General features: G+C 45.0%; 1 protein-coding gene across 2 annotated transcripts in view; it reads left to right on the forward strand.

The window, feature by feature from the left end:
* LOC140398442 (synaptosomal-associated protein 23-like) overlaps positions 1-27886 on the forward strand; it is a 31867-nt gene that overhangs the window by 1140 nt on the left and 2841 nt on the right. The window contains exons 1-7 of one of the 2 annotated variants that reach the window (XM_072487141.1): positions 10765-10860; positions 15991-16063; positions 16980-17021; positions 21616-21664; positions 22645-22762; positions 26582-26737; positions 27249-27393. In XM_072487141.1, the coding sequence (XP_072343242.1) occupies positions 16007-16063; positions 16980-17021; positions 21616-21664; positions 22645-22762; positions 26582-26737; positions 27249-27393 (567 nt within the window). In that variant the 5' untranslated portion in view covers positions 10765-10860; positions 15991-16006. Of the gene's footprint in view, positions 1-10764; positions 10861-15990; positions 16064-16979; positions 17022-21615; positions 21665-22644; positions 22763-26581; positions 26738-27248; positions 27394-27886 lie in introns of those variants that run through there. The other variant, XM_072487133.1, reaches the window with a different exon arrangement.

Genomic DNA, 27886 nt, shown 5'->3' on the forward strand with positions numbered 1-27886 from the left:
CAGTATTAATGTAAGCCTACTTGTGACAATAATAGATTATTATTATTACTGACTCCGGGTGCCTCCTCCCTCCCCTTCACTGACTTGGGGTGCCTTCCCCCACCCTCCCCCCACCCCCCCCCCCACCCCCACCCTCCCCCTCCCCTCCCCCTCCCCTTCACTGACTCAGTGTGCCTGACCCCCACCCCCCTTCACTGACACTGGGTGCCCCACCCCACCTTCAATGACAGCGGTTGACGTGCAACCAGTACAGGCTTCATTCTCCATGTGCCAGGGAACTATGACCCATCCCATTGCACCATCTCTTCAGCCACTCATTTATCTAGCACCAGGTTTCCCCAAATGTTTCCAGCCGCAGAACCCTTTGACCTCCGAAGAATACTGAAAAACATTATTATTGTGTTGAAAAGCCAAACCCCCCAAAAATTAATTGTTTTCTCGCAATTGATCATAGAATTCCCACAGTGCAGAAAGAGGCCATTCGGCCCATCATCTGCGCCGGACCTCTGAAAGAACACCCCACCCAGGCCCAATTCCCCCCCGTATCCCGACCTAGGGGAAATTTAGCATGGACAATCCACCTAACCTGCACATTTTTGGACTATAGGAGGAAACTGGAGGATACAAACCCCTAATTTTAAGAAGTTGTTTCTATTTCTTTTCTGTATACGTTTGCTATAATTAAAACATTTTCTTATTAAAAAATGTAATGGAGGAGTGTTCCTGTTCCTTTGGTTCAGTGCTACCAGAATGCTGGATTCTCTCTGTCACAAACCCCCCCCCCACAGACCCTGCAGACACTCACAGACACGTACACCCACACACACCCACCACCCTCACACCCCCCCACCCTCACACCCCCCCACCCTCACACACCCCGCTCGTCTCTCTCACTCTCGTCTGTCGCTCGCGTCCTTCTCACTCACGCTCGTCTGTCGCTCGCGTCCTTCTCACTCTTTCACATGCACACTTGCCCCCCTCACACGCATGCTTGTCCTTCTGCACACTCCTCTCGCGGCGAGTGCTTGTCCCTCTCGCAGCAGCCCCCACCCCCCTTGCGCAGTGCCCGCCCGCCCCTCTTTATAGTTTGCTGACAATACAAATCGAATGTAAGCTGTGAGGAGATCACACAGGTAAAAGATATATAGATCAGTTAAGTAAGTAGGCAATAAAGTGGCAGATGGAGTATAATGTGGGAACATGTGAGGTTATTCAATTTAGTCATAAAAATCATAAGAATAAGTCTTGCTAAATCATAAGAATACATCTTGCTACAATTACATGGGAGTTTGGGGCAGCTGCAAAAGGAATATTGTATCCACTCTTTGTCTCCATTTCTAAGGAAGTACATACTTGCATTGGAGGGATTACAACAAATATTTATTGATGATGAGAGGCTGAATAAATTAGGGTATAATCTCTAGGATTCAGAAGAATGAGAGGTGACCTTAGCGAAATAGATTGTGAAGGGAAACAGTGCTGATCTTTAGGACTGAGATGAAGAGAAATTTCTTCCTGTTAGCCAGCCAATCTTCTATCCATGCAAACATGTTAGCCGCCTATAGCATGAGCTTTTATTTCCTGCAGTAACCTTTGTGGCACTTTATCAAATGCCTTCTGTAAATCTAAGTACAGTACATCCACCGGTTCCTCACAGCACATGTTACTTTCTCAACAAACTCCAGTAAGTTGGTTAAACTTGATTTCCCTTTCGCAAAACCATGTTGACTGCCTAATTTCCTTGAGCTTATCCAAGTGCCCTGCTATAAGTAAGTAAGTAAAGTCCCAGATGACCTTAGGCTGTTTTCCCCTTTTGAAATGGTGATTTATCCTGAGGATCACCACACCTCGGGCGAGGGGCAAGGTTGAGAAGGCTAGGGCCTTCATGAATAACCTCAGCCAGCACGGGAATTGAACTTGCTTGTTGGCCTTGTTCTGCATCTAACCAACTGTCCAGCCAACTGAGCTGAACCAGTCCTGCTATAATATCTGGCTTCTAACATTTTCTCTATAACTAACTGGCCTGTAGTTCACCTCTTTCTGTCTCCCTCCCATTTTAAATAATGGAGTTATTTTCCAATCTAATGGGACCTTCCCAAAATCTAGGGATTTTTGAAAAATTATAATAGTGCATCAGATATCTCATTAGCCACTTCTTTTAAGACCCTAGGATGAGTCCAACAATTTCCTCAGTATCACTTCTGTGGTGATCTATAATTTTCAGAGTTCCTCTCTCCCTTCCATTTCCTTTTTATACGGCTTCTCAGATGTTACTTGTATCCTTGGCTTTATGAATAGTGGCACATAGCACAAAGGCGAATAACTTATAATAAACTTTTTATAAAACTTTGTTTCAGCTTCTACTGGAGTATTGTGTCCAATTTTGGGCATCACATTTCAAGAAAGACACAGCTTTAGAGAGGGTGCAGAATAGATTTACGAGAATGGTTTCAGGGATTCGGGACTTCAGTTACATAGATTGGAGAAGCTGGGAATGTTTTCGAAAAAAATGGAGGTTGAGAGAAGATTTGATAGAAATTACAAAATCAAGAAAGATCTAGGTATAGGTGAAATTGTTCAAATTGAAGGAAGGGTCGAGAATCCGAGAACATTAATGTCAGGTGAATGGCAAAAGAACGAAAGGTGTCATGAGAACAAGCTTTTTATGCAGTGAGTAGCTAGGATCTGGAACGCATTGCCTAAGGGTATGGTGGAAGCAGATTGAATTGTGGATTTCCACAGGAAATTAGAAATTGAGCTGAACTTCAGCTACCCAAATATCAATTGGGGATACTGTTATGGGCCAGGTTCTAGAGAACCCCAAAGTGTATCATGGAGTTCACCTGACCCACAACTTTTAATTGATTGTGGTATGGGAGCACACGGCCCACTCTACAGGTGTGGTACAGCAGAAATGGAAAACGTATTTTTTTAAAGCAAAAGAATGTTTATTCTATGAACTCCAAGTTAACCTTTTTAAAACATACAGTAAACTTCTTAGCAACCATCAATTCAAATACAACCCCCCAAAGAATACAACACTACGTAATCCTTCAGCTGTCCTTTTAACATCCATGAGACTTAAAAAAGAACTTTTAACAGAAGCACATCAGGTTAAAGTCACTACTGAGAGCAGTTATTAGTTTTAAATCACCAAAGGATCGATTTACCGTTTTTAGATTACAGAGAGAGAGACTGATACCCCTTCTGGCTGTGACTGCAGCTATCCAGCTCTGAAAACGATACTATAAAACACCCTGCAGCAAACAGCCTAAAACAAAAGTAAAAAGCTGACAGACAGCCCACACTCTGACATCACTGATAAACAACCATTTCTTTCATAGAATTTACAGTGCAGAAGGAGGCCATTCGGCCCATCGAGTCTGCACCGGCTCTCTGAAAGAGCATCCTACCCAACTGCACACCTCCACCCTATCCCCATAACCCAGTAACCCCACCCAACACTAAGGGCAATTTAGCATGGCCAACCCACCTAACCTGCACATCTTTGGACTGTGGGAGGAAACCGGAGCACCCGGAGGAAACCCACGCACACACGGGGAGAACGTGCAGATTCTGCACAGACAGTGACCCAAGCGGGAATCGAACTTGGGACCCTGGAGCTGTGAAGCAATTGTGCTACCCACCATGCTATCGTGCTGCCCCTTCTTAAAGGTACATTTCTTAAACACCCATTTCTTAAAGGTACTCTCAAATGACAATACAAACAATGTGAAAGGCAGACAGGTCCTGAACTGCGTTCCAGAAAACTTTTTAGTGAGCACGTAACTATGCAAGCCAGAGGGGGGACAATTTTAGATTTAGTCCTTGGAAATTAAGCCGGGCAAGTGGATGAAGTAGCAGTACGGGACCAATTTGGAGTTGATGATCACATCGTTAGATTTGGTATAATTATGTAAATAGAACAGGGGTAAAAGGGTAAGACAAATCTTGCGAAGCTGAGAGGTGAACTGGTGAAAGTGGACTGAATACAGCTACTAAAGGGGAAACGGTGTCAAATCAGTGGAAGCATTCAATAACAAGAACAATGTAGGCATGTCCCAAAGAAAATGGGTGGTACTGCCAAACCTAGAGTCCCCTGGTTATCTAGAAACATGCAGAATAAGATGAGGCAGAAAAAGAAAACTTATGACAGTCACAAAAAGCTTATACAGTAGAAAGCCAAGAGGAATATAGAACGTACAGGGTTGAAATAAAATGGAAATTAGGTAAACAATGAGAGGATATGAAAAAATTTTGGCAGGTAAAATCAAAGAAAATCCAAAGATGTTTCACCAGTACATTAAGAGCAAAAGAATAATTAAAGAAAGATATACACGGTAACTTGTGGGTTGATGCAGAAGATGTGGGCAGGGTTCTCAATGAGTACTTCGTCTCTGTCATTAAGGAGAGGACTGATGAAGACATTCTCGTTAAAGAGTAGGAATGAAGAGCAGCACCATGGCTCAGTGGTTAGCATTGCTGCCTCACGGCGTTGAGGTCCCAGGTTCAATCCTGGCTCTGGGTCACTGTCCATGTAGAGTTTGCACATTCTCCCCGTGTTTGTGTGGGTTTCGCCTGCAAAACCCAAAGATGTGCAGGGTAGGTGGATTGGCCACGCTAAAAATTGCCCCTTAATTGGAAAAAATGAATTGGATACTCTAAAAGAATTTAAAGAGGAGGAATGTGAAAGCAATTAGCATAATGAGAGAGGAGTTCTGGAGGAACTGACATCTTTGAAGGTGGATAAATCACCAATCCAGATGGTTGTATCTCAGGCTGTAAAGGAAGCCAGGGAGGAAATAGCGGATAGTGAAGTACCAGAGGATTGGAGGTCGGTGAACATTGTATCATTATTTTAAAAGGGATAAGCCAGATCATTATAGGTTGGTTAGTCTAACTTTGGTGGTGTACAAATTATTAGAATCAATTCTGAGACACCGGATAAGCTGTCACTTAGAAAGGCACAGATTGATTGGGGTGGTCATCGTGATTTTGTTAAGGGGAGATTGTGTTTTACTAACTATATTAACATTTTTGAATATGTAACAACGGGGATTGATGAGAGTAGTCCAGTGGATATTATCTACATGCATTTCAGTGAGGCATTTGACAAGGTCCCACGTGGCAGACTGGTCAAAAAAGTGAGATCTCAGGATAACTACAGTAGAAAGTGGCAGGTCGATTCCAAAATTGGCTCAGCGACAAGAAATAATGGGTAATGGTCGATGCAACAGGAAAGTGGTTTGTTGTATATATTAATGATTTAGACTTGAATGTGGAAGGCATGACTGGAAAATTTGCAGATTACAGAAAAATTGTCTGTGTAGTTGACAGTGAAGAGGACAGCTGTGGATTCCACAATGATATGAATGGGTGGAAAAGTGGCAGATGGAATTCAACCTAGAGAGGTGTGAGATAATGTATTTGGAGAGGGCAAACAAAGCAAGGGAATGCTCACCTAAACTGGAGGGTATTGAGAGAGCTGGAGGAAGTGAGAGAACTTGGAGTAAATGTCCACAGGTCCCTGAAGGTGGCAGAACGGTTGCATTAGGTGGTAATGGAAGCACATGGAATGCTTTCATTTATTGGACGAGGTATTTAATACAAAAGCAGGAATATATTGCGAGGACAGTATAAAATGCTGATTAGGCCACAACTTGAATTTTGTGTCCAGTTCTGGTCATCACATTACAGCAAGGACATAATTACTCTGGAGAGGGTTCAAGAATGTTGCCAGGCTGGAAACATTGGATAGGCTGGGGTTGTTTTCCGTAGAACAAAGGATACCTAACTGGTGTACAAAATTATGAGGGGCCTAGATATGGTATAGCCAATACGACACCTCTCTGAAAACAACAGTACTTGTTAGCTCGTGAACTGACAGTAACTGCCAGAGGGTCTGAGACAGTGAACTGGAGTTGGCCAGGAGAAAATGTCTGCAGCATGGATGGAATACAGTTTCCGGGGAGGGTACAGACTCCCAGCTGCATTGTGGCTAGGATGTTCCATGGAGGGCATTGGGCCTCCCCTTTATTCACTTCCATCATTTTAATGCTCCTTCTGATCTATTGTTTGATGGAACTTATTAATTAGTGAAATCTGATTGTTTAAATTTGTTTTCGGGTTCAGTGTAACTGTGAATATGTGAAATACATCAGTTAAAGTTAATCCTTTCATAACCTGGCTGGGTCTGCTGAGAGTGTTGTGAGCTGCGTAACACCAGGGTGACTGGTTTGTTACTGACGCTGCGAGCAACATGAGGCTGGTACCACACACGTCGCACAACTTTAATGCGTTTGACTCAACTCCTGGTGTTGGTACTGGACACAAAATAAACTTCTTGTTACTTTGTGTTTCTGTAAGTGAGAACTGTTGATTTAACATTTTATTTGTGTGGGTGTATTATATTGTTTCATTTTTGTTGCACAATTGGAACTTGAACCAACAGGCAACTCAAATTGTTGGCGGCATGGTGGCACAGTGGTTAGCAATGCTGCATCACAGCGCCAGGGATCCAGGTTCAATTCCAGCCATGTCTGCCTGGGTTTCCTCCAGGTGTTCCATTTCCCTCCCACATCCAAAGTCCAGTGTAGGTTAAGTGGATCGGCCATGTTAAATTGTCCCTTAGCATCGAGGGATGTACAGGTTAGGTGGGGTTACGGGGATAGGGTGGAGGAGTGGGCCTAGGTTGGGTGCTCATTCAGGTGATCGGTGCAGACTCGATGGGCCGAATGGCTTCCTTCTGCACTGTAGAGATTCTATAAATTAAGCAACATGGTATGTTTTGTTGGCTATTTCAATTAATTTGTGCACATCTGGAGGTGTGGATCCTCTTGTGACTTGGGATGGAAATGAACGGTTTGAATAGCTGCCTTTCTAATAGGTTATCACTGAAATGTCAGACTAAATGTGAATGAATCCAGTCTCTAGCACAAGTTATCTAGCAATAGTTTGAACTTAACCACTCGAACACTTATGGTAGAGGTGTTGCTGTCCATCCCACTGGCTGTAAAGTTCTAACAACTAATTTGCATCTATAATGCACCTTTCACAATCCCAGGATGACCTCAAGTACTTTACAGTTAATGAAGACAGTGTGTTTTCATGTAGGAAAAGCTGCAACCATTTTGAGTTCAACAAACTCCCTCAACCAGATAGATTTTTAAGTGATGCTGGTTGAGGGATAAATATTGGTCAGGGTGCCATGCAGAGCTCTCCATTTCTTCAAAATAGTGCCATGGGATCTTGAATGTTCACTTGAAAAGGCAGGTGTTTAATCTTTGAGGGTCATGCGACCTGGAGCTCTTCCTTTAAAAGGCAGTGCAAGCAGAATTCTTTTTTAAAATTGGCAGCACGGTGGTGCAGTGGGTTAGCCCTGCTGCCTCATGGCGCTGTGGTCCCAGGTTTGATCCCGGCCCTGGGTCACTGTCCGTGTGGAGTTTGCACATTCTCCCAGTGTTTGCCTGGGTTTCACCTTCACAACCCAAAGATGTGCAGGATAGGTGGATTGGCCACGTTAAATTGCCCATTAATTGGAAAAAATGAATTGGATACTCTAAAGGCAGAGCTAAATCGATTCTTGATTGACAAGGGGGTGAAAGGTTATAGGGGGTGGGCAGGAATGTCGGTTTGAGGTTACAATTAGATCAGCCATGATTGTATTGAATGGCAGAGCAGGCTCAACGGACCAAGTGGCTGACTCTTAATTCATATGTATGGAGTTGTCACTTCGTAACAGTGTGGCATTGCATTGGAATGGCAGCCTGCATTTGGGGCTGAAGTCTCTGGAATGTGTGGTAAACCTTTGACCTTCCGGACTCTGGTGATAACTGAGACATGGCTGACACTCCATTCTCATCAGGAGGCTGCAGCAATGACTGGGCAAATGTCTGTAGCTCTGACTATTTGGGAAATGTCTCCCTTACTGAAATAAAACTGGCCACAATGTACTAGGAAGTGTCTTGTCTGCTTTCAGGAAATCCTGGGTTGGGGACTGATTGCGTCACTACACTGGATAAAGTTCGGGTTTTTTTGTAATGACTGTTCTGGTGTGTTCTGTTCAAACTCACCCAGGGAACATTTCCTCCTTGTGACATATGTAACAAAATGGTCATTGAGGGTTATAATTGTTATTCCACAAGCACCTTCTCCTTCATCCCACAGAAAGTAAAGCAGCAGATATTGACTAGTAAGTAGCAAACTGACCATTTGATCCTGTAAGTATTTTGTCCACGTTTTTTGTAGATGCTCCCTCAGATAGTGGACTTTGCTCTTCCTGTGCAGCTAATTGATTTATGGGCGTTTGTCAGAAGCAGACCGCTGCTGCTTACCCAGTGGCATGTTTAGTGGGGGGAGAGGGGGAAATCCCTTAGCTCATCCACTATTGACCCAGCAAGGCAGTGGGGAGTTCATTAGTATAGCTCAGTAATGTCACTGCTCTGCCTGGGCCCACCCCAGCCTCCACTGAAGGTTCTTGGGAACTTTTTATTACTTTTACCAATTAAGTAATTATTTTGCGTGCAGACACTGATGTAATGCAGGAAATATGGGACAGCCAAATTGCACACTTCAGGGTTCAACAAAAAGCAATGAAATGATTGCTGGATAATCTGTTTTAGCAATGCTGGTTGAGGGATAAGTATTGGCCAGTGGGGGGGGGGGATTTCCCCTGCTTCCTTGAATCGTGCTATTGGATCTTTTATGTCCACCTGAGAGTGTAAACAGAACCTCCGTTTAACATTTCACCCAAAAGACTTTAGACAATGAGACGCACACTCAGTTCTTACTGTACTAGTGTATGCCTAGATTACGTGCTGAAGCATCAAGAGTGGGACTTGAATCCCCAATCTTCTGTCTTTTGAGGCGAGTGCACTGAGCCACAACTGAAACAAGAGTTCACAGCAATAGTTACAGAATGTAAATTTGCGATGACTGCACATTGCAGAATGATACAGGGCCCTGGGGCGAGAGTAGCATGTGGTTAGCTTTGCATTGATCAAGCCAGAGTCAACTCCGAAGTAATGGCCAAAATGACCTGTGGTTTTAAACTTCTATGCCTGTTCAACTTGCTGCTGCAGATGATGTGCGATTGCTCTCAGCGTAAATGCTATGATTGCCAGATCTCTCCAGCTGAATTGTAGAGGGTGTGGACGTGAAGGCCTGTGACTGTATGTGTGACTTTAGCTCTGATTGCTCTGCATTCTGACAGGTATCTACGGTATGTGTTTCAAGGAGAGTGTTTGAGACGGTGTACAGGGGGCTTTACTTTGTATCTAACCTGTGCTGGGCAGTCCTGATGCTGGCGGGGTGTCTGAATTGGGGGTGTCCAAGTGTTGGGTTGAGCTTCCGTTTGGGTAGAAAATTGAAGAAAAATCCAATAGTGAGGAAAAGGGAATTTTTCTAAATAAAAATAGGATCCCCAGTAAATGGGAGTGAAGGATTTTAAAGAGACACCACGTGTGCAGAGTATATCGACTGCTGTTAGATCCCACTTGTCTTTATCAGTATGTTTATTTTAATGACCCCAGTCTCTGCTGTGCAATGCCTATTTGAAAGTGCAGTAAGAAGTCTTACAACACCAGGTTAAAGTCCAACAGGTTTGTTTTGAATCACTAGCTTTCGGAGCACTGCTCCTTCCGCAGGTGGGAAGCAGTGCTCCGAAAGCTAGTGATTCAAAACAAACCTGTTGGACTTTAACCTGGTGTTGTAAGACTTCTTCCTGTGTTCACCCCAGTCCAACACCGGCATCTCCACATCATTATTTGAAAGTGTGCATTTGACAATTGAGAAGTACCATGGAATGTTTTTAAAAGGTGCTATACAAACCCAAGTTTTTTTGTTTGCATGTGGGCACTTCTAGTTTGACTGTTATGCCCCATGCAGTTGAATAGTGTGCCTGGACTCCCTGCTTAAGATCTCATTTGAAGTGTGGCTGCTTGGCTTGAGGGCAGAGTGTGCATTCCTGTGGTAGTCACAAATTGCAGTCAGGCCTGGAATTGTCTTCAATGTGATTTTTAACTTGTGCAAAACTTGCATAGAATCATGGTTAGAATACACTTGGAGAACTGTGCACTGTTCTGGTCATATTCTAAATGTACTAAACAGGCTAAGGCTCTTAGAGAAGACATGAGAGGTATTTAAATTTATAGAAGTGTTTCATAGAATTCAGAACTAGAATCAATAAGTACAAACCATTGGATGTATTAGTGACCTCTTCACCGAAGAATGGTGAGAATCTGGAGCTTGATACAGAATATTGAGACAAATAGCATAAATGCACTTAAGGGAAAGTTAGGTAAGTGAGAAAGGAATGGAAGGATATGCTGATGGGGTGTGATGTTGATCAGTGGGAGGAAGCTCATGTGGAATAGATAACACTGGAATGGTACATAAAAACAAAAAATGCTGGAGCCACTCAGCAGGTCAGGCAGCATCTGTGGGGAGAAAGGGGCAGAGTAAATATTTCAGGCCTGTAACCTGTCATCCGAAGTGGTCATCCACCTGAACATGCACTCTGCTTCTCTCTTGTTATTTCAGTGTTGTACTCCTTTTCCTGACTTGCTGAACCTGCTGTGCCACACCCAGGCCTTGAGGCAGATCAGCTACTATGTTCTGTGAAGCTAAATTTGGGTTCTGTATACCAGTGTATGTGTGTAGCCGTGTTGCCTGTTTTGTTCCCGTGCAACACTATCTGTCTCCCTTGGGTGTTGGTCAGCACTACGATTTGGAATTCCTGTACATTCATTTCCAGGTTTCCATGCTGTCCTTGGTCAAACAATTTGGAGCAATTGGAATAGTCCAGTGAAGCAGACAGCTAAAGGAAGTACTGTGGACAGTAGGTACTTCCCTTTAAACGCAGTAAGTGTTGATGGGACAGTAGGTACTTTCCTTTAAATGCAGTAAATGCTGATAGAAAGCTTGGTTCAGTGAGCACCTCTCACTTAAGATGCGGTCACTATATACAGGACAGGGATAGGCTTGCGCAGCATGGAAACCATATATGGAATCTAACTCCCAGCTGTCATTAGTCTCTTTGTTAATACTATCGTATTATGTCATTCGGATTTTGGGTGTATCAATCAATTAACCCAGTGCTCATATTAGAGCCACGAAGTTCACTGAGGAGTGGGCATTTATGCAGTGTTTTTATTATCTTTGGATGTCTCAAAGCGCTTTACAGCAAAGGAAATACTTCTGAAAATAGTCAATGTTGAAATGTAAGAAACCCAGCAGCCAATTTACACACCCAAATGTTCCACACAGCAATCAGATAATCTATTTCAGTGATATTGAGGATAAATATTGATCAGATCGCATGGGAAATCTTACCCCAGGGGGTCTCTCCACCTACCTGAGGGGGCAGATGGAGACCCGAGTTTAATATCTCACCTGAAAGACAATCATCCGACAATGCAGTACTCCCTCAGTACTGCACAGGGAGGGTGTCAGCTTAGATTTCGTGCTCGGAAAGGCAGGGAGAAAGCAGATATTGACCAACTCATCCATTGAACATCTGTTGTGTAGTAGTTCCTAGAATCTGTCACCAGTGTGACTGAACACTTGGTCAAAAAATGAACTGATAGGGCAGCATGGTGGCGCAAGTGGTTAGCATGGTTCCCTCATGACGCTGAGGTCCCAGATTCGATCCCGGCTCTAGGTCACTGTCCGTGTGGAGTTTGCACATTCCCCCCCCCCCCCCCCCCCCCGTGTTTGCATGGGTTTCGCCCCCACAAACCAAAGATGCGCAGGGTAGGTGGACTGGCCAGGCTTAATTGGAAAAAATGAATTGGATACTCTAAATTTATATTTTTTTAAAAGCTGATCAGAGTCAGCATGGATTTGTGAAGATAGCTCATGTTTTGAGTAATCTAGTTGAATTACATTTGAGGCTGTGGCTAGTTTGTTGTGTTGCTCTTTTTGGTTGTTTCTACGTATGGCGGTCAATATGGTTGCCTTCCTTCATTCTAATTACGTTTGCTTTAGAGTCGCCAGGTATCTTTCGATACTGCCACAAGGTTCAAACCCGAATACTGATCAAGGAGTCGGTACACCAGTTAGTTAGTTCAAAGTTAATACTATTTATTTACATACGCAGCAATATCTACACATGCACGAAATACTACAGACTAAACTATCACTACTGCTAAAGCTTCGGGCGCCCACTCAGTCAGAGGAACAATGGCCGTTGTTCGGTTCTGAGGCTGCTGGGGTCAAAGTGGTAGAGGGGAAGAGCTAAGGTCGTCCGTCTGGTAACGAGCGTTGACCTTGGACTTACTTGCTTCTGGTGTAGCTGGTGGAAGGGTCTCTCCGCTTTGAGGGCCGATTCCAAGAGAGCGATTCTCTGTTGGGGCCTTCTTCTTATACCCGAAGGGGGCTTCGCGCACTGATGGGCGGGCCTTGAACTTGGCCCCAATCAATTAGGCCTTTTCTTGATCATTCGCATTGATCCTGACCAATAAAGGGGTGGGTGCCCTGATGGCTGGGCGGGTCCTAGGTGGCCGTTGGCCTGCTTTGTTTTCTGCTTTCGGTTTGGGGAACTGGCTACCTGTGCTATTGGTAACTTTACCAATATAATAACTTTACCTATAGAACATATAGTGCAGAAGTAGGCCATTCGGCCCATCGAGTCTGCACCGCCTCACTTAATTAAGCCCTCGCTTCCACCCTATCCCCGTAACCCAATAACCCCTCCTAACCTTTTTTTGGACACTAAGGGCAATTTATCCTGGCCAATCCACCTAACCTGCACGTCTTTGGACTGTGGGAGGAAACCGGAGCACCCGGAGGAAACCCACGCAGACACGGGGAGAATGTGCAGACTCCGCACAGACAGTGTCCCAGCGGGGAATCGAACATGGGACCTTGGCGCTGTGAAGCCACAGTGCTTTACGTTTTTGTTCACTCATCAACCAGTCTTTTTATTGATGTTCTGATATTGCTGTACACTAAGAATTATTATTTATTCCCATGATGTCACCATTCGGATAACTGTCGTTGTCTTTTTTAAGTTATTAGTATTTAAAAGGGGCCCTTCATAGAACCATAGAATTTACAGTGCAGAAGGAGGCCATTTGGCCCATCGAGTCTCACCGGCCCTTGGAAAGAACACCCCACTTAAGCCCACGCCTCTACCCCATCCCCATAACCCAGTAATCCCGCCTAACCTTTTGGACACTTAGGGGCAATTTAGCATGGCCAATCCACCTAAGCACATCTTTGGACAGTAGGGGAAACCTGAGCACCCACGGGAAACCCATGCAGACATGGGGAGAAATTGCAAATTCCACATAGTCACCCAAGGCTGGAATGGAACCCGGGACTCTGGAGCTGTGAGGCAGCAGCACAAACCACTGTGCCACCGTGCCACTCGTGTTACATATGAAAACTGTTAGCATGTGACCCTTCTGACACCCGCCTGCGACCCACCCACGGGTCACGACCCGCACTTTGTAAAACTAAATGAATGACGGAATTGGCTACAGGGGCTTAATGGCCTCCTCCTATTCCTATGTAAGTCCATTACTGTATTGTGTGTCAGCTGAGGTTTGGGGGGGGGTAAGCTGTCTTGCTTGTTGACTCTCAAAGTTCAGGGTTCAAATTGCACTCCAGGACCTTGAACACAACCAAGGCTGACACTCCAGTGCAGCACTAAGAGAGTGCTGCATTGTAAAAGGTGACGTATTTCTAAACCAAGACCCCCAATTGCCTGCTCTGGTGTGTGAGAGATCCCATGGCATCGTTTCAAAGAAGTGCAGGAAAGTTAACCCTTGTGTCCTAAAAAATACTTATCTGGTCATTATCACAGTACTATTGTTGGGAGTCTGCCTTGTGCAAAGTTGGTTGCCACGTCTCCAGCATTACAACAGCAACTACACATCAAAAGGGTAAAGCACTTTGAGACTTCAGGCGGTTGTGAAAGTGATACATAAATACAAGTTATTTTTCTTCATGTTACCAGGATAGTCAAATTCAATTTGGATGGATATTGGTTTTTATTTTCCATTCTGTAATTCTATGTGGGGACCAAAGGAATAGCTAGAACATAGAACATTACAGCGCAGTACAGGCCCTTCGGCCCTCGATGTTGCGCCGACCTGTGAAACCACTCTAAAGCCCATCTACACTATTCCCTTATCGTCCATATGTCTATCCAATGACCATTTGAATGCCCTTAGTGTTGGCGAGTCCACTACTGTTGCAGGCAGGGCATTCCATGCCCTTACTACTCTCTGAGTAAAGAACCTACCTCTGATATCTGTCCTATATCTATCTCCCCTCAATTTAAAGCTATGTCCCCTCGTGCTAGACATCGCCATCCAAGGAAAAAGGCTCTCACACTGTCCACCCTATCCAATTCTCTGATCATCTTGTATGCCTCAATTAAGTCACCTCTTAACCTTCTTCTCTCTAACGACAACAGCCTCAAGTTCCTCAGCCTTTCCTCATAGGATCTTCCCTCCATACCAGGCAACATTCTGGTAAATCTCCTCTGCACACTTTCCAATGCTTCCACATCCTTCCTATAATGCGGCGACCAGAATTGCATGCAATACTCCAAATGCGGCCTGTTGCTAACTTTCCGGTTGGTTCAATTGCTCTGTTTTATTACCTTTGCTCTCGAGTTGCCAGGTATCTTTATGATACCGCCACGAGGTTCAAGTCCAAGTAATGATCAATAACTCAATACACCGATTAGTAAGATTCAAATCAAAGCACATTTATTATACACAATAATCGCTACTCATGCACAAATTCTACGTCTAAGCTACTTCTATAACTAACAGGCCTATACTTAACTTCGGACTGGCCCACCAGGTCAGGGGAACAAATGGCCTTTCGTTCGGGTTCCGAGTCTGCGGGATTCGAAGTTGGTCCGGATTGGTAGCTAGGAGCACCTATCTCGTATCGAGCGTTGAATTAAGACTTACTTCTTTCGGTGGTCACTGCACCGGTCACGGTCAAGGTTGGTTCGCGTTGCTGGGTGACCCGGGCAGGACGAAGAGAGCGAGTTGAACTTGGGGGCTTAACTTTATAGTCCCCAGGAGCTTCCCGCCTTTCGGGGCGGACCCTGTACCTGGTTCTAGGTGATTGGACTTCGTTCCAATCGCTTGGTTCAATTTCTCCAATACTGGAGCGGTTCCCTGATCGATGGGCGGTCTTGAGGTGTTCATTAACCTCTTTTGTGTTGGCTCCTGCTGGCGCCGGGGAGTCTGGCTTAGTTTTGTGTGTCCCAAATGTTGCTATTGCTCCCGGGGATTGCTCATTGGTATGTAGATGGCTGCTACATTATTATGCTGATGGTCGCTGGTATCAATGCTGTCTGGGCTTTTGCAGAGTTAAATACGCAGCAAACCTGCACCTGCTGGTTTCTAGCTGTGTTGGCTGAATTTCCCATCAGCCTTTGCCGTTTGCCATTTTAAATCGGGAGTTGGCCAAATTAGGTGGCTACAGCCGCATCAGAGTTTTGTACAGCTGCAACATGATCTCATGGCTCCGAAACCCAATCCCTCTACCAATAAAAGCTAACACACCGTACGCCTTCTTAACAACCCTCTCAACATGGGTGGCACCTTTCAGGGCTCTATGTACATCGACACCGAGATCTCTCTGCTCATCCACACTTCCAAGAATCTTACCATTAGCCCAGTACTCGGTCTTCCTGTTATTCCTTCCAAAATGAATCACCTCACACTTTTCTGCATTAAACTCCATTTGCCACCTCTCAGCCCAGCGCTGCAGCTTATCTATGTCCCTCTGTAACTTGTAACATCCTTCCACACTGTCCACAACTCCACCGACTTTAGTGTCATCTGCAAATTTGCTCACAGCTGTAATATTTTTGCCAAGCATGCATTGAACTGTTCACACTCGTGTTTGCAACATTCGTAATGCTCAGGAAGCACAGTTTCGCATAACTCTCTGCGAGCTTCTGGAGGAAGGACATCTTGTTTTAGTTCGCACGTCTCTCTCACTCTCTCTCATTTACAGGTCTGGGCAGATCAACATGGCAGACACGTCTGTTGAGGATATACAGATGCGAGCAAACCAAGTGACAGATGAGGTGAGTCTGCGGTGAGGTTTCATTTGAAAGCAGACTGTGGAAAAGTTGGTTGGGCTGAGCATGTGTCCTTTTATACAGTAATAGCGTTTTTATTGATTTCCTTAAAACCTTCCTTTTTTTCCTCTGGACCTGTTTAATGGGATAGACCATAAGACGTAGGAGCAGAAGTAAGCCACTCGGCCCATTGAATCTGCTCTGGCATTGAATGAGATCATAGCTGATCTGAGATAAACCTCAACTCCACTTTTTTCTGCCTTAACCCTGTAACCCTTGATTCCCTTACTGATTAAAAATCTCTTCATCTCAGAAGAGCGGGGGGCAAATTTAGCATGGCCAATCCACCTACCCTGCACATCTTTGGGTTGTGGGGGTGAGACCCATGCAGACACGGGGAAGCCAGGGTGAGGTCTTGACTCCCTGCAGAACCTCAGCAGATGCTTAATGGTATCCAATGATTCAGTCAATACCAGGCATTACAACTGAGCCCAATTCTGTCCTCACCGCGCCCTCTCTTTCAAACTGCATGCAGTCACTTGAGAGTAGGTGCCGATTAGAAATCTGAAAGGCAATTTGACACCTCTAATGCTTTCCCAGCTGAGATCAACTTGCTTCTATGGCAAGAGTTAACCAGTGCTGACCTAATGTCCCCACTGTCATTCCAAATGTCAGCTATGCTGGAGTTGGTTAGGCATGCCCCACATGATGCTCCCAGTGTCCTTGGTACAGCGTCGGCTGCTCTGACTTCGCCTTTCCAACAGAGTTTGCTTACTTCCTGAAAGGGGCTGACTGCCAAACATTCAGTGCAGAATCCTGCAGTAAAACTACAAAAGTGGAAACTATCATGACTAGTGAATATCAAGCTGTTGGTTTGTGTGTGGTTGTGCTCCCAGCATGATTTCTGTTTCTCTACTCACAGTCCTTGGAAAGCACCCGGCGGATGCTGCAGATAGCGGAGGAGGTAAAGTTGAACTACTTCTTTTGTTGGCCTTGCTGTGGAGCAGATTTTGGCCTTGCTGCGGAGAAGATTGGAGTCAATCCGGCAGGGTTGTGCTTGCCTGTCTATCAATATTAAAACTCCTGTGTTTGCACACACCTCTTGCTTATGCCACTAGATTTCCTCTTGGAATGTTCTTGTTGCCCTATAAGCTTCTGCCATTATAAATGCTGAATCCACGGTTATAATATTACATACCTCCTATAAACCAGTTGGTTGCTCTGAACAGTCTGGCCACCAGGTTTGCACGATTCTCTCAATCTTGCAACAAAATAGCACCAAAGAAGGTATTCAGTGCATCAAGACACTTTGAAATAGCTATCCAATTCCCCAAGGCTCTGTATATTTTCCCCTTTAAAGTTATCCAATTCCCCTTTGAAAGTTATTATTAGCTACGGTTTCCACTACTCTTTCAGGTTAGATGCCAAATCATCATAACTTGCTGCATTAAAAAATAAATTCTTTCCTCCCTCTGGTTCTTTTACCAGTTGTGTTGAATCTGTATCCTCTGATAACTGACCATCCTGCCAGTGGAAGTAGCTTCTCTTTATTTACCCTATCACAATTCCTCAATTTTTGAGAACTTCTAAATCTCCCCTTAAACTTCTCTGCTTTAAGAATAGCTCCAACATTCTGTCTTTCCCTCTATCCTCGCTACTATTCCAGTAAATCTTCTTTGCATCCTCCCCATGGTGGCCAGAATTGGGCAAAATATTCCAGCTGATCAGTTACTTGTAAAGGTTCAGTCGACCTTCCTTTTTTTTAGCTGTTTATAAAGCTTATCTGCATTTATTTTAAACAACCGTCTGAACTTGCCTTGCCACCTTAAGAGATTTGGGTACGTAACACCCCCAGGACACTGGCAACTGCCTTAAAATTGTACCATTTATTTTATGTTGCTTCTCTAGATTCTTCCTACTAAAACACATAATTTCACACTTTCTTGCGTTAAATTTGATCTGCCATGTCCATGCTGATTTCACCAGACTGCTCTTCTAAAGTCTGATTATTCCCTTCATTGTTTACTACATTTCAGTATCAGGCCACCTGCAAACTTTAAAATGATGCCGGTATACCCAAGACCCAAGGGATATGTATGTATGTATTAAAAAGAACACTGATGGGACTTCTGGTAGCGGCGATGTGCTGAACAGCAGATGAAAGATGGCTCTCCCCTGGAAACTTCAACTTGCGTCCTTTTAACCTGAAAATTGGTCACAAAACCAAAGAAAATCCAGAGCATCAACTCCATTCAGTCAGGGAAGGCAGACGATTCCCAGTGGACTTCTATGAAGAATTTGCGACAGCACTGGCCTTAACTTGCGGGGGATGTCAATGACTTGCTATCGAGAGGGACCCTGCCCCCCCACGCTGGCACAGGCCTCTATATCGCTGATCTCTAAAAAGACAGAGTGCACGTCATACAGACCCACCTCACTCCTAACACTGATGCTAAAGTCCTGGCGAAGGCCTGGTGAGGCTGCTGGAGGTAGTCGCGGAGGATCACATGGACTTTCTCAAGGGCAGACAACTAACGGCGAACATCAGATGTCTGCTGAACGTGACATGACACGACCCGGGGAGGAGACACCAGAGGTGATCGTCTTCTGCAGAGAAGGCCTTTGACAGAGTCGAATGGAGGTACCTCATAGGTACTGAAACGGTTTGGGTTTGAGCTAGTGTTCACCTCATGGTGAAACTACTGTACAGCACTCCCATGGCAAGTGTACGAATGAACACCACCAGCTCTGAATACATCCAGCTGCACAGAGGCATGAGGCAGGGATGCCTTTTGTCCTCGCTGCTATTTGACCTGGCAATCGAGCCACTGACCGTCGCTCTCAGATCTGCAAAAGGGTGGAGAGGCATCCAGAACATAGAACATTACAGCGCAGTACAGGCCCTTCGGCCCTCGATGTTGCGCCGACCTGTCTCACTCTAAAGCCCATCTACACTATTCCCTTATCGTCCATATGTCTATCCAATGACAATTTGAATACCCTTCGTGTTGGCGAGTCCACTACTGTTGCAGGCAGGGCATTCCACGGCCTTACTACTCTCTGAGTAAAGAACCTACCTCTGACATCTGTCTTCTATCTATCACCCCTCAATTTAAAGCTATGTCCCCTCGTGCTAGACATCACCATCGGAGGAAAAAGGCTCTCACTGTCCACCCTATCCAATCCTCTGATCATCTGTGCCTCAATTAAGTCACCTCTGAACCTTCTGTCTCACGAAAACAGCCTCAAGTCCCTCAGCCTTTCCTCATAAGATCTTCCCACCATACCAAGCAACACTCTGGTAAATCTCCTCTGCACCCTTTCCAATGCTTCCACATCCTTCCTATAATGCGGCGACCAGAATTGCACGCAGTACTCCAAATGCGGCCGCACCAGAGTTTTGTACAGCTGCAACATGACCTCATGGCTCCGAAACTCAATCCCTCTACCAATAAAAGCTAACACACCGTACGCCTTCTTAACAACCCTCTCAACCTGAGTGGCAACTTTCAGGGATCTATGTACATGGACACCGAGATCTCTCTGCTCATCCACACTGCCAAGAATCTTACCATTAGCCCAGTACTCTGTCTTCCTGTTATTCCTTCCAAAATGAATCACCTCACACTTTTCTGCATTAAACCCCATTTGCCACCTCTCAGCCCAGCACTGCAGCTTATCTATGCACCTCTGTAACTTGTAACATCCTTCCGCACTGTCCACAACTCCACCGACTTTAGTGTCATCTGCAAATTTACTCACCCATCCTCCAGGTCATTTATAAAAATGACAAACAGCACTGGCCCCAAAACAGATCCTTGTGGTACACCACTAGTAACTGGACTCCAGTCTGAACACTTCCCATCAACCACCACCCTTTGTCTTCTTCCAGCTAGCCAATTTCTGATCCAAACTGCTAAATCTCCCTAAATCCCATGCTTCCGTATTTTCTGCAGTAGCCTACCGTGGGGAACCTTATCAAACGCTTTACTGAAATCCATATACACCACATCAACTGCTTTACCCTCATCCACCTGTTTGGTCACCTTCTCAAAGAAGGGGACAGAGGGCACAGTCTCACTCTAGGCAGATGACCTGCTCCTCTACATGAACGGTGCCAGGGAGGCCCAGCCAACCCACATGTTCTGGTCTTGCCCCAGATTTGTCGGGTGACCACCTTCTTCAAGGCCATGTCTAAGGCTGTGGGAATGAGGGTGGAGCCGTGCCCCCTAATGGCAGTTTTCAGGGTATCGCAACAGCCAGAACACTTTACAGGGAGAGGGAGAGATGTCCTAACCTTCGCCTCTCTGATCGTCCACCAGAGACTGCTGCTCGGCTGGAGAATGGCAGTGTCCCCCAGGGACTGGCTGTCCGACCTAGCGGAATTCCTCAAATTAGAAAAAATAAAACTTCCCATGCGTGAATCGGAGGAAGGCCTTCCACAACATGTGGAAGCAATTCACCCAGCCTGTTCCAAAATCTGTTTGTAACCAACAACCAGTAAAGGGGGGTTGGGGGGGGGGGTTACGGACGGACCAGAACCGGGATGGATAAACAAAACAAAAGTGGGGGGGGGGGAGGGGGGGTTGCAGGAAAAGGGGAGGGGGGAGAGACACCAACCAGGGTGCAGGGCGAGTAAGGCAGAGGAGCCAGAGGGGACCAAGGATGAGGAGATACATGGGTGCGACTGCACCAAAAGTACTCCCAGGTGGCACCAAACATGCCCCCTGGTATGTTTTAATTCCAGGAGGTGACACATACAAAGTAAGTCCGACAGGTGGGATACCCAACGAGGGGAGACTCAAAACCAGGCCCCTCCGTATCTATCTATGCACACACTATCCTTGTTTACATACCTGTGTATGTTCCTATAGTTGTCCTTTCGTTTTTCTTTCTTTGCTATAGTGTTGTCTGTGTGTGTATGTATATATACCTATACTGTAGATATCTCTACTGTACAATAAATGCAAATCAATAAAAAGACTTTTAAACAAAAAAAACACTGATCTCTAGGGAACCCCCTTGCATGCTTATTTTCATTCTGATTCACAACTGTTCAATACTACTCTCTGCTTTCTATCCCTTAGCCAATGAAGTATCCATGTTGCCGTTATCCCTTAAATCCCATGTATTTTATTGGTTATTGGAGAAAGGGAAGGACAGAAATGCACAATGAAGGAAGAGGTGAAGAGCTAGTGCAGTGTTTGTCCATTTACAATCTACCATAAGCAACCATGTGGTCATTTTTTAAACATTTCAGATTAGTGATCCCAGTGTGAATACTATGAATACTTAAACAAGGCGCTGGGCTTATTGGGAACTTGTAGCAGAGGCTGGTGATGCATTGACAAATTCGAGTTTCTGGGCCACAGAGTTGCACTTTGAGTATGGGTGGTGCGGATGCAGAGGGAATGCCTGTACCATGTTTTCATTAATTTTGGCTCCATGGTTGATATGATAAATTGTGATAACGTTGCACCATGCTGTTAGAGTCTCTGCTGCTACTGTGCAACACTCTCCTCTGATTAGAAGTGTGATGACTCTTCATTTTTGTTCAGAGCAGGGAAGCTGGTGGCAAGACTTTGGTCATGCTGGATGAGCAGGGAGGTGAGTATGTCGTTCTGCCTGATAATCAGCAAGGAGGTGGGACCCTGGGACCAATGTTATTGCTACACAGGCCCTATGGCTGTATAGCATGGCACCATACTTGCAGATAAGGGTGGGACAAGGAATATGGGAGTGGCCCTGCAATAAACAACAGGCAGTTTCCTTAGAACAGTTGGGCTGATGAGGGCAGATTGTTGTGCATGTGGAATCATTGCCTCTGGTTCTGTATGCTGTTACCAACTCAACTGTTGGGCAATCCAATGGAGAGAAACTTCATATCTCATTGTCCTAGGGCAGCATGGTGGCGCAGTGGTTGGTTAGCCCTGTTGCCTCACAGCGCCGAGGTCCCAGGTTCGATCCCGGCTCTGGGTCAGTGCCTGTGTGGAGTTTGCACATTCTCCCCGTGTTTGCATGGGTTTCGCCCCACAACCCAAAAGATGTGCAGGGGAGGTGGATTGGACACACTAAATTGCCCCTTAATTGGAAAAACTTAATTGGGTACTCTAAATTTATAAAAAAATAAAATGAAAAAATAAAAAATATCTCATTGTCCTCTCACCTGAGTTAAACATTAAAAGTGAAGTTAAGTTCCTCAGCAGCCCCCAAACCTTTCAGCCTGTGCGACAGAGAGTTGGCTGAACAGGAATGATAGTGGAGAGGGGGAATATGGTTGTTGTGTCACACACGTTCACACACTGATTCCTGCATGGAGTGAGCTTTATCTCTTACTGGCTAATTCCCCCTATGAGTAAAGTGAACTATGCCCCTCGTTGGAACTAGTAGGGTGATACCTGACAGATGAGCTGTGTGCGGGGTATGAAGTCACAAGAAGAAGACTCTGGTTGTTCCAGCATACTTTCCCACTTTGTGGCATTCTAAAGATTCATACAATTAAGGGAGGGAAACAGATGGAGGGTAGTTCAGCTGCACCTGACTTTGCTACTGTGTGCTTTTTAATTGTAATTATTATTTTTGTTTAGAACAACTGAGGCGTGTCGATGAGGGGCTGGATCAGATCAATCAGGATATGAAGGTGGCAGAGAAAAACCTGACTGACCTCACCAAATGTTGTGGCCTGTGTGTGTGTCCTTGCAGTAGGTAGGTGTCACTGGGCATGTCAGTGAATGGTTTCCAACAGACCCACGGTTCCAAAACAATAGAAAAAAGGCTTACAGTTATACACTTTTCATGATATTGGGACATTGCAATTTTACAGGCAGTGAAATACTTTTGGAGTGCAGTCACTATTGTAATGTAGGAAATGTCAGTTTCAGTGCAGCAAGTTCCCACAAACAACAATATAATAATGACTGGATAATCTGTTTTAGTGATGTTGGTTGAAGGGTACTGGCTGGGACACTGGGGAGAATTCACCTGCTCTTCTTCAAATTAATATCGTGAGATCTTTTGCATTTAACTGAGGGGGCACACACGGCCTCGATTTAACATTTCACCCAAAGGATGGCACCTCTGATAGTGCAGCATTCCAACAGCACTGCACTGGAATGTTATCCACGATTATGTGCTCAGGCCTCTGGAATGGAACTTTCAACCTTCTGACTCCGAGATGGAAATAATACAACTAAGCCACAGCTGACAATATGTCACAGTGGGAAAATAATGCAGTGCTTTCAGTCCAAGTAAGGCACCAGTCATTGTCCTTCAAATTAAGAGATTAAAATGTTAAAATGGAGAGATTGAAATTGATCAAAGGATATATCTGGGCAATGGCTGTTTTGCATAGTTACAGATGGACAGGGGGGCACGGTAGCACAGTTGCTTCACAGCTCCAGGATCCCAGGATCGATTCCGGCTTGGGTCACTGTCTTGTGGAGTCTGCACGTTCTCCCCGTGTCTGCGTGGGTTTCCTCCGGGTGTTCCGGTTTCCTCCCACAGTCCAAAGATGTGCAGGTTAGGTGGATTGGCCATGCTAAATTGCCCTTAGTGTCCAAAAAGGTTGGGTGGGGTTACTGGGTTACAGAGATATGTGGGAGTGTGGGCTTAGGTAAGGTGCACTTTCCAAAAGGGCCGGTGCAGACTCGATGGGCTGAATGGCCTCCTTCCCCACTGTAAATTCTATGTTGCTCGGGTTAAGGAATAATGTTGGAACAATGTTGAGGGAACTTTACTCGATATGTAAGCTGTGGTGCAGTTGCCAACTCAGTTGGTATTGTGTTGAGGGCTGTCTTTAACATGGTGTTAGTTGTTGTATTGCAGCACACAATGGATGCTGAGAGCTGCCAGTAGATTTGCTTCATGCTGACTCTTTATGTAAAGTTTGTGCAAATGTGACTTGTAAATTGGATAGAATTTAGCCTTAAAACCAAAAGAGTCTTATCAGTATTCAAGTTCAGGAACAGCAGCTGTGGTTAACCTGTGACATGCTCAACATGAAGTGTGATAATTGTGTTTTTGAGCCTGTTGTGTCAGACTAACTACTTTCTCCTCATCACAATTCAGCTAACCGAAACAATCAATCCTAACCATCAAAGTCTGTTTGCTTTTGCTACCACTGTCCTTTAACTGGTTAACCAAATCGAGCTATGGCTGATAGGATTCTAATTTCAGTGAGCAGCTCGGGAGGAGTGCTCCAGGCTGTTTTCTGTAATGCAGGATTCTTCATTAACACTGCTCTACCTAAAATGTCTAATCTTTTGAGTTCATTTTCTTGCTCTTTTTCTCTCACTCGCCCTCTTTCCCCTCCCCTACCCTTTTTTCTCCCTATGCTTCATTCGTTGGAGATTAACCTTAATATAAACCTGAGTGGAAGTGGGAGCCAATCAGTGATGTAGAGTGGAATCTGACATGGAGAACACATCTGATTTGGGATCATGTCCACATATTGAGTAGGTGGTACATTTAACTGCATGCTGCATGAGCCTGATGTGAGCCTGTTTAATTGTGTAAGTCTTGCAATCCTGTGCCATTAAAACAAAGAACATTTGCATAACATCTTTCAGAACATCTGACAGAAAATGCTTCACATTCACTGAAGTATTTATGTAGTTTCACTATTGTAGCCCATCCATGCACAGCAAGATCCCACAAACAGCAATATGGTAATGACCAAATTATCTGTTTTTAGCTATATTGATTGAGGGATAGATATTGGCCAAGACCTGGGGGAGATCCCCCTGTTCTATTTTGACATAGTGCCATGGGATCTGGTTCACCTGACTGGGTGCATATGGCCTCTGTTCAGCATCTCATCTGAAAGACCGCCAACTGTGTGGCAATCACTCATTACTGCACCAAGCGTATCAGCCTGGATTATATGCTGAAGTCAAAATGTGCAGGGGCAAGGATGAAGGGAATTACTACAATACCGGAACCACCAACAGAATGCCAAGAAATGGGGACAAAGGAGGAACTGGGAATGAGCAGAGAGTTGAAACCAAATATAACGGGAAGAAATTATACTGTAAATTGTGAGCGAAAATACTATGTGATTACTTCCTGCAAGTATTAACAAGAAAGGACAGGAACAATCAACCAGGTGACCCCACCCCTCCCCCCAATTTATCATTATTTACCAATGGTGCCAGTTCACTGGGTTACCCTGACATTCCCTGTGTAAATTCATACTGACACTTGCCCATTCGTATGTACTCTCTGAAAGCCTTGCTAGTTTGCCCTCGATCAATTCTAGAACTTGCCTTGGTGCAAATTCCTGGATCATACAGTCCATTTTCAGGATGCTCCAGTTGCCTGATATCAGCTTTCTCGGAGCGTCCTGAAAATTTTTGTGGATTATTCTCAATTTTTAATTCATTTATGGGATAGGATATGAAATGAATGAAAATGAAATTAAAATCACTTATTGTCACAAGTAGGCTTCAAATGAAGTTACTGTGAAAAGCCCCTAGTCGCCACATTCCGGCACCTGTTCGGGGAGGCTGGTACGGGAATTGAAATGAAATGAAATGAAAATCACTTGTCACAAGTAGGCTTCAAACGAAGTTACTGTGAAAAGCCCCTAGTCGCCACATTCCGGCGCCTGTTCGGGGAGGCTGGTATAGGAATTGAACTGTGCTGCTGGCCTGCCTTGGTCTGCTTTAAAAGCCAGTGATTTAGCCCAGTGTGCTAAACCAGCTCCTAGTGTTCTATGAAAATCGCTTATTGTCACAAGTAGGCTTCAAACAAAGTTGCTGTGAAAAGCCCCTAGTCGCCACCTTCCGGCGCCTGTTCGGGGGGGCTGGTACGGGAATTGAACTGTGCTGCTGGCCTGCCTTGGTCTGCTTTAAAAGCCAGTGATTTAGCCCAGTGCTAAACCAGCCGCTAGCATCGCTGGTTTGGCCAGCATTTATTGCCCATCCTTAGTGGCCCTCGAGAATGTGATTTGCTGCTGCCTTGAACCGCTGCAGTCCCTGTAGTGTAGGTACAGACAGTGCTGTTAGGAAGGGAGTTCCAGGATTTTGATCCAGCGACAGTGAAGGAACAGTGATATATTTCCAAGTCAGGATGGTGATCTGGGTTCCTGATCCTTTGGCCTTGTTGGAGATTGTTTAACGAGGAGCAAGTTGGAACTCAAAGGCTGAAGTGTAAAAGGTGGTCGCCTGAATCAGGGGGCAGGACCAGAGCATGTGGAAACCAACTCCCAGTGGTCCTTGAGGACAGGGAAATTTTGGAAAGGATCTCCAGATTGCAGTGCAGACTATTACAAGAGAGCAGCAGGGCACAGGAAGAGGAGATTGCAACAGGCACTCTTGTGTTCATGCAAGAGAAAAAAAAACTTGTATTTACACACCGCACTTTACAATCTAAATGTCCTTGTGTGCTCTACAGCCAATTAAGTACTTTGTGTCTAGTCATTGTAATGAAATGGTGGAAGCACTTGCCTCTCTCCCCAACAGGGATAAATGGATGTGAATCCTTCAATAACTCATTGTCACACCAGACCATCTCTCTCCCTCACAGGGTGAAGAACTTTGAGGTGCAGGATGCATACAAGAAGGCGTGGGGCAGTGATTCTGATGGGAACACAGGCAGAGCTGTGACCAGTCAGCCAGGCAACAAGCACAGCAACCATGAGATGACCAAACGGGGCGGTGAAGGAGAAGGCTACATTAACAGGTAGCTAGGATGGGGCTACGTCACTATCCCAAATAGGGCACAGGCACCTGGCAGTGACCACAGGCACAAGTCACTTGTCACTCCCCACATTCTGTAATCGGCAACAAACAGCCCTTTTAGCACTGATCGCCAATGGAGGCAACCAGCATATCCTTTCAACCTCTATTTTGTGTGAGGGAGGCAAAATGTATTCACCTCTCTGCTTCCACTGTCCTTCAAGTAAGCATGATCTTTCTACCCCTGACCCGGGAGAACAGACAAAATCTCTCCAAACTCAGCGACCCCCCCCCCCCAAATCACCACCACGGGGAGAGTAGGCATACTCTCGCCACCCCTTCTATTCCCCATGGGAATTTAGAAACCACCTTTTTCCTAATTTCTATCCCACACAACGCCCGATTGCTCAAGCCCCACTGTTGAATTTATTTTAATAACAAAAGGGAGAAGCATCCACAATATCAAGTCTCCAACATCACATGGAACGAACTTGAGAAATTTGGTTCCATTTCAGGATAACCAATGACGCTCGAGAGGATGAAATGGAAGAGAACCTGCAAAATGTGGGCAGTATTATCGGAAACTTGAAAAACATGGCCCTTGACATGGGCAATGAAATAGATGTCCAGAACAAAAAGATCACCACCATAACAGCGAAGGTATATGCTGTGTTTTCATCCTCTTTCCTCAAAATGCTAATAATTTATAACTGTAGATTAATGGGACAAGTTGCAGCTCCCTAAAGTCTTGAGTATCCCCCCTTGAGAGCAAGGTGACAAGTCTGGGAAACCATCCTTATATTACTGTAGTTACTAGACCCACCCAAGGGAACCACATCCAGTCTCGTTCCAGGTCTTTATTTAGAAGGTGACCAGGTGAATGTTGAGCATATTATGGAAAATATCTATTTTTGTAGGAATTATGTTGGCCTGTTCCTTGCAGGATAAGTAAAATATATTAAGCTATTTTGTGGATGATTTTTACAGGTTTTATCATCTTGTCAATTGTGTGTCTTCTAATTGGTCTAATATATTCATCTCTGAGGAACACTATCTGTAACAAGATAGACTTGTCTGAACTTGGTTGAACAGTTCTTGACTTATTACACCTAAGAACAGCTCATGAGGCTTGTTGGATTTGCAGAACTCGGAC

Source organism: Scyliorhinus torazame, chromosome 2 (assembly GCF_047496885.1).
Source record: "Scyliorhinus torazame isolate Kashiwa2021f chromosome 2, sScyTor2.1, whole genome shotgun sequence".
Lineage (NCBI taxonomy): Eukaryota > Metazoa > Chordata > Chondrichthyes > Carcharhiniformes > Scyliorhinidae > Scyliorhinus > Scyliorhinus torazame.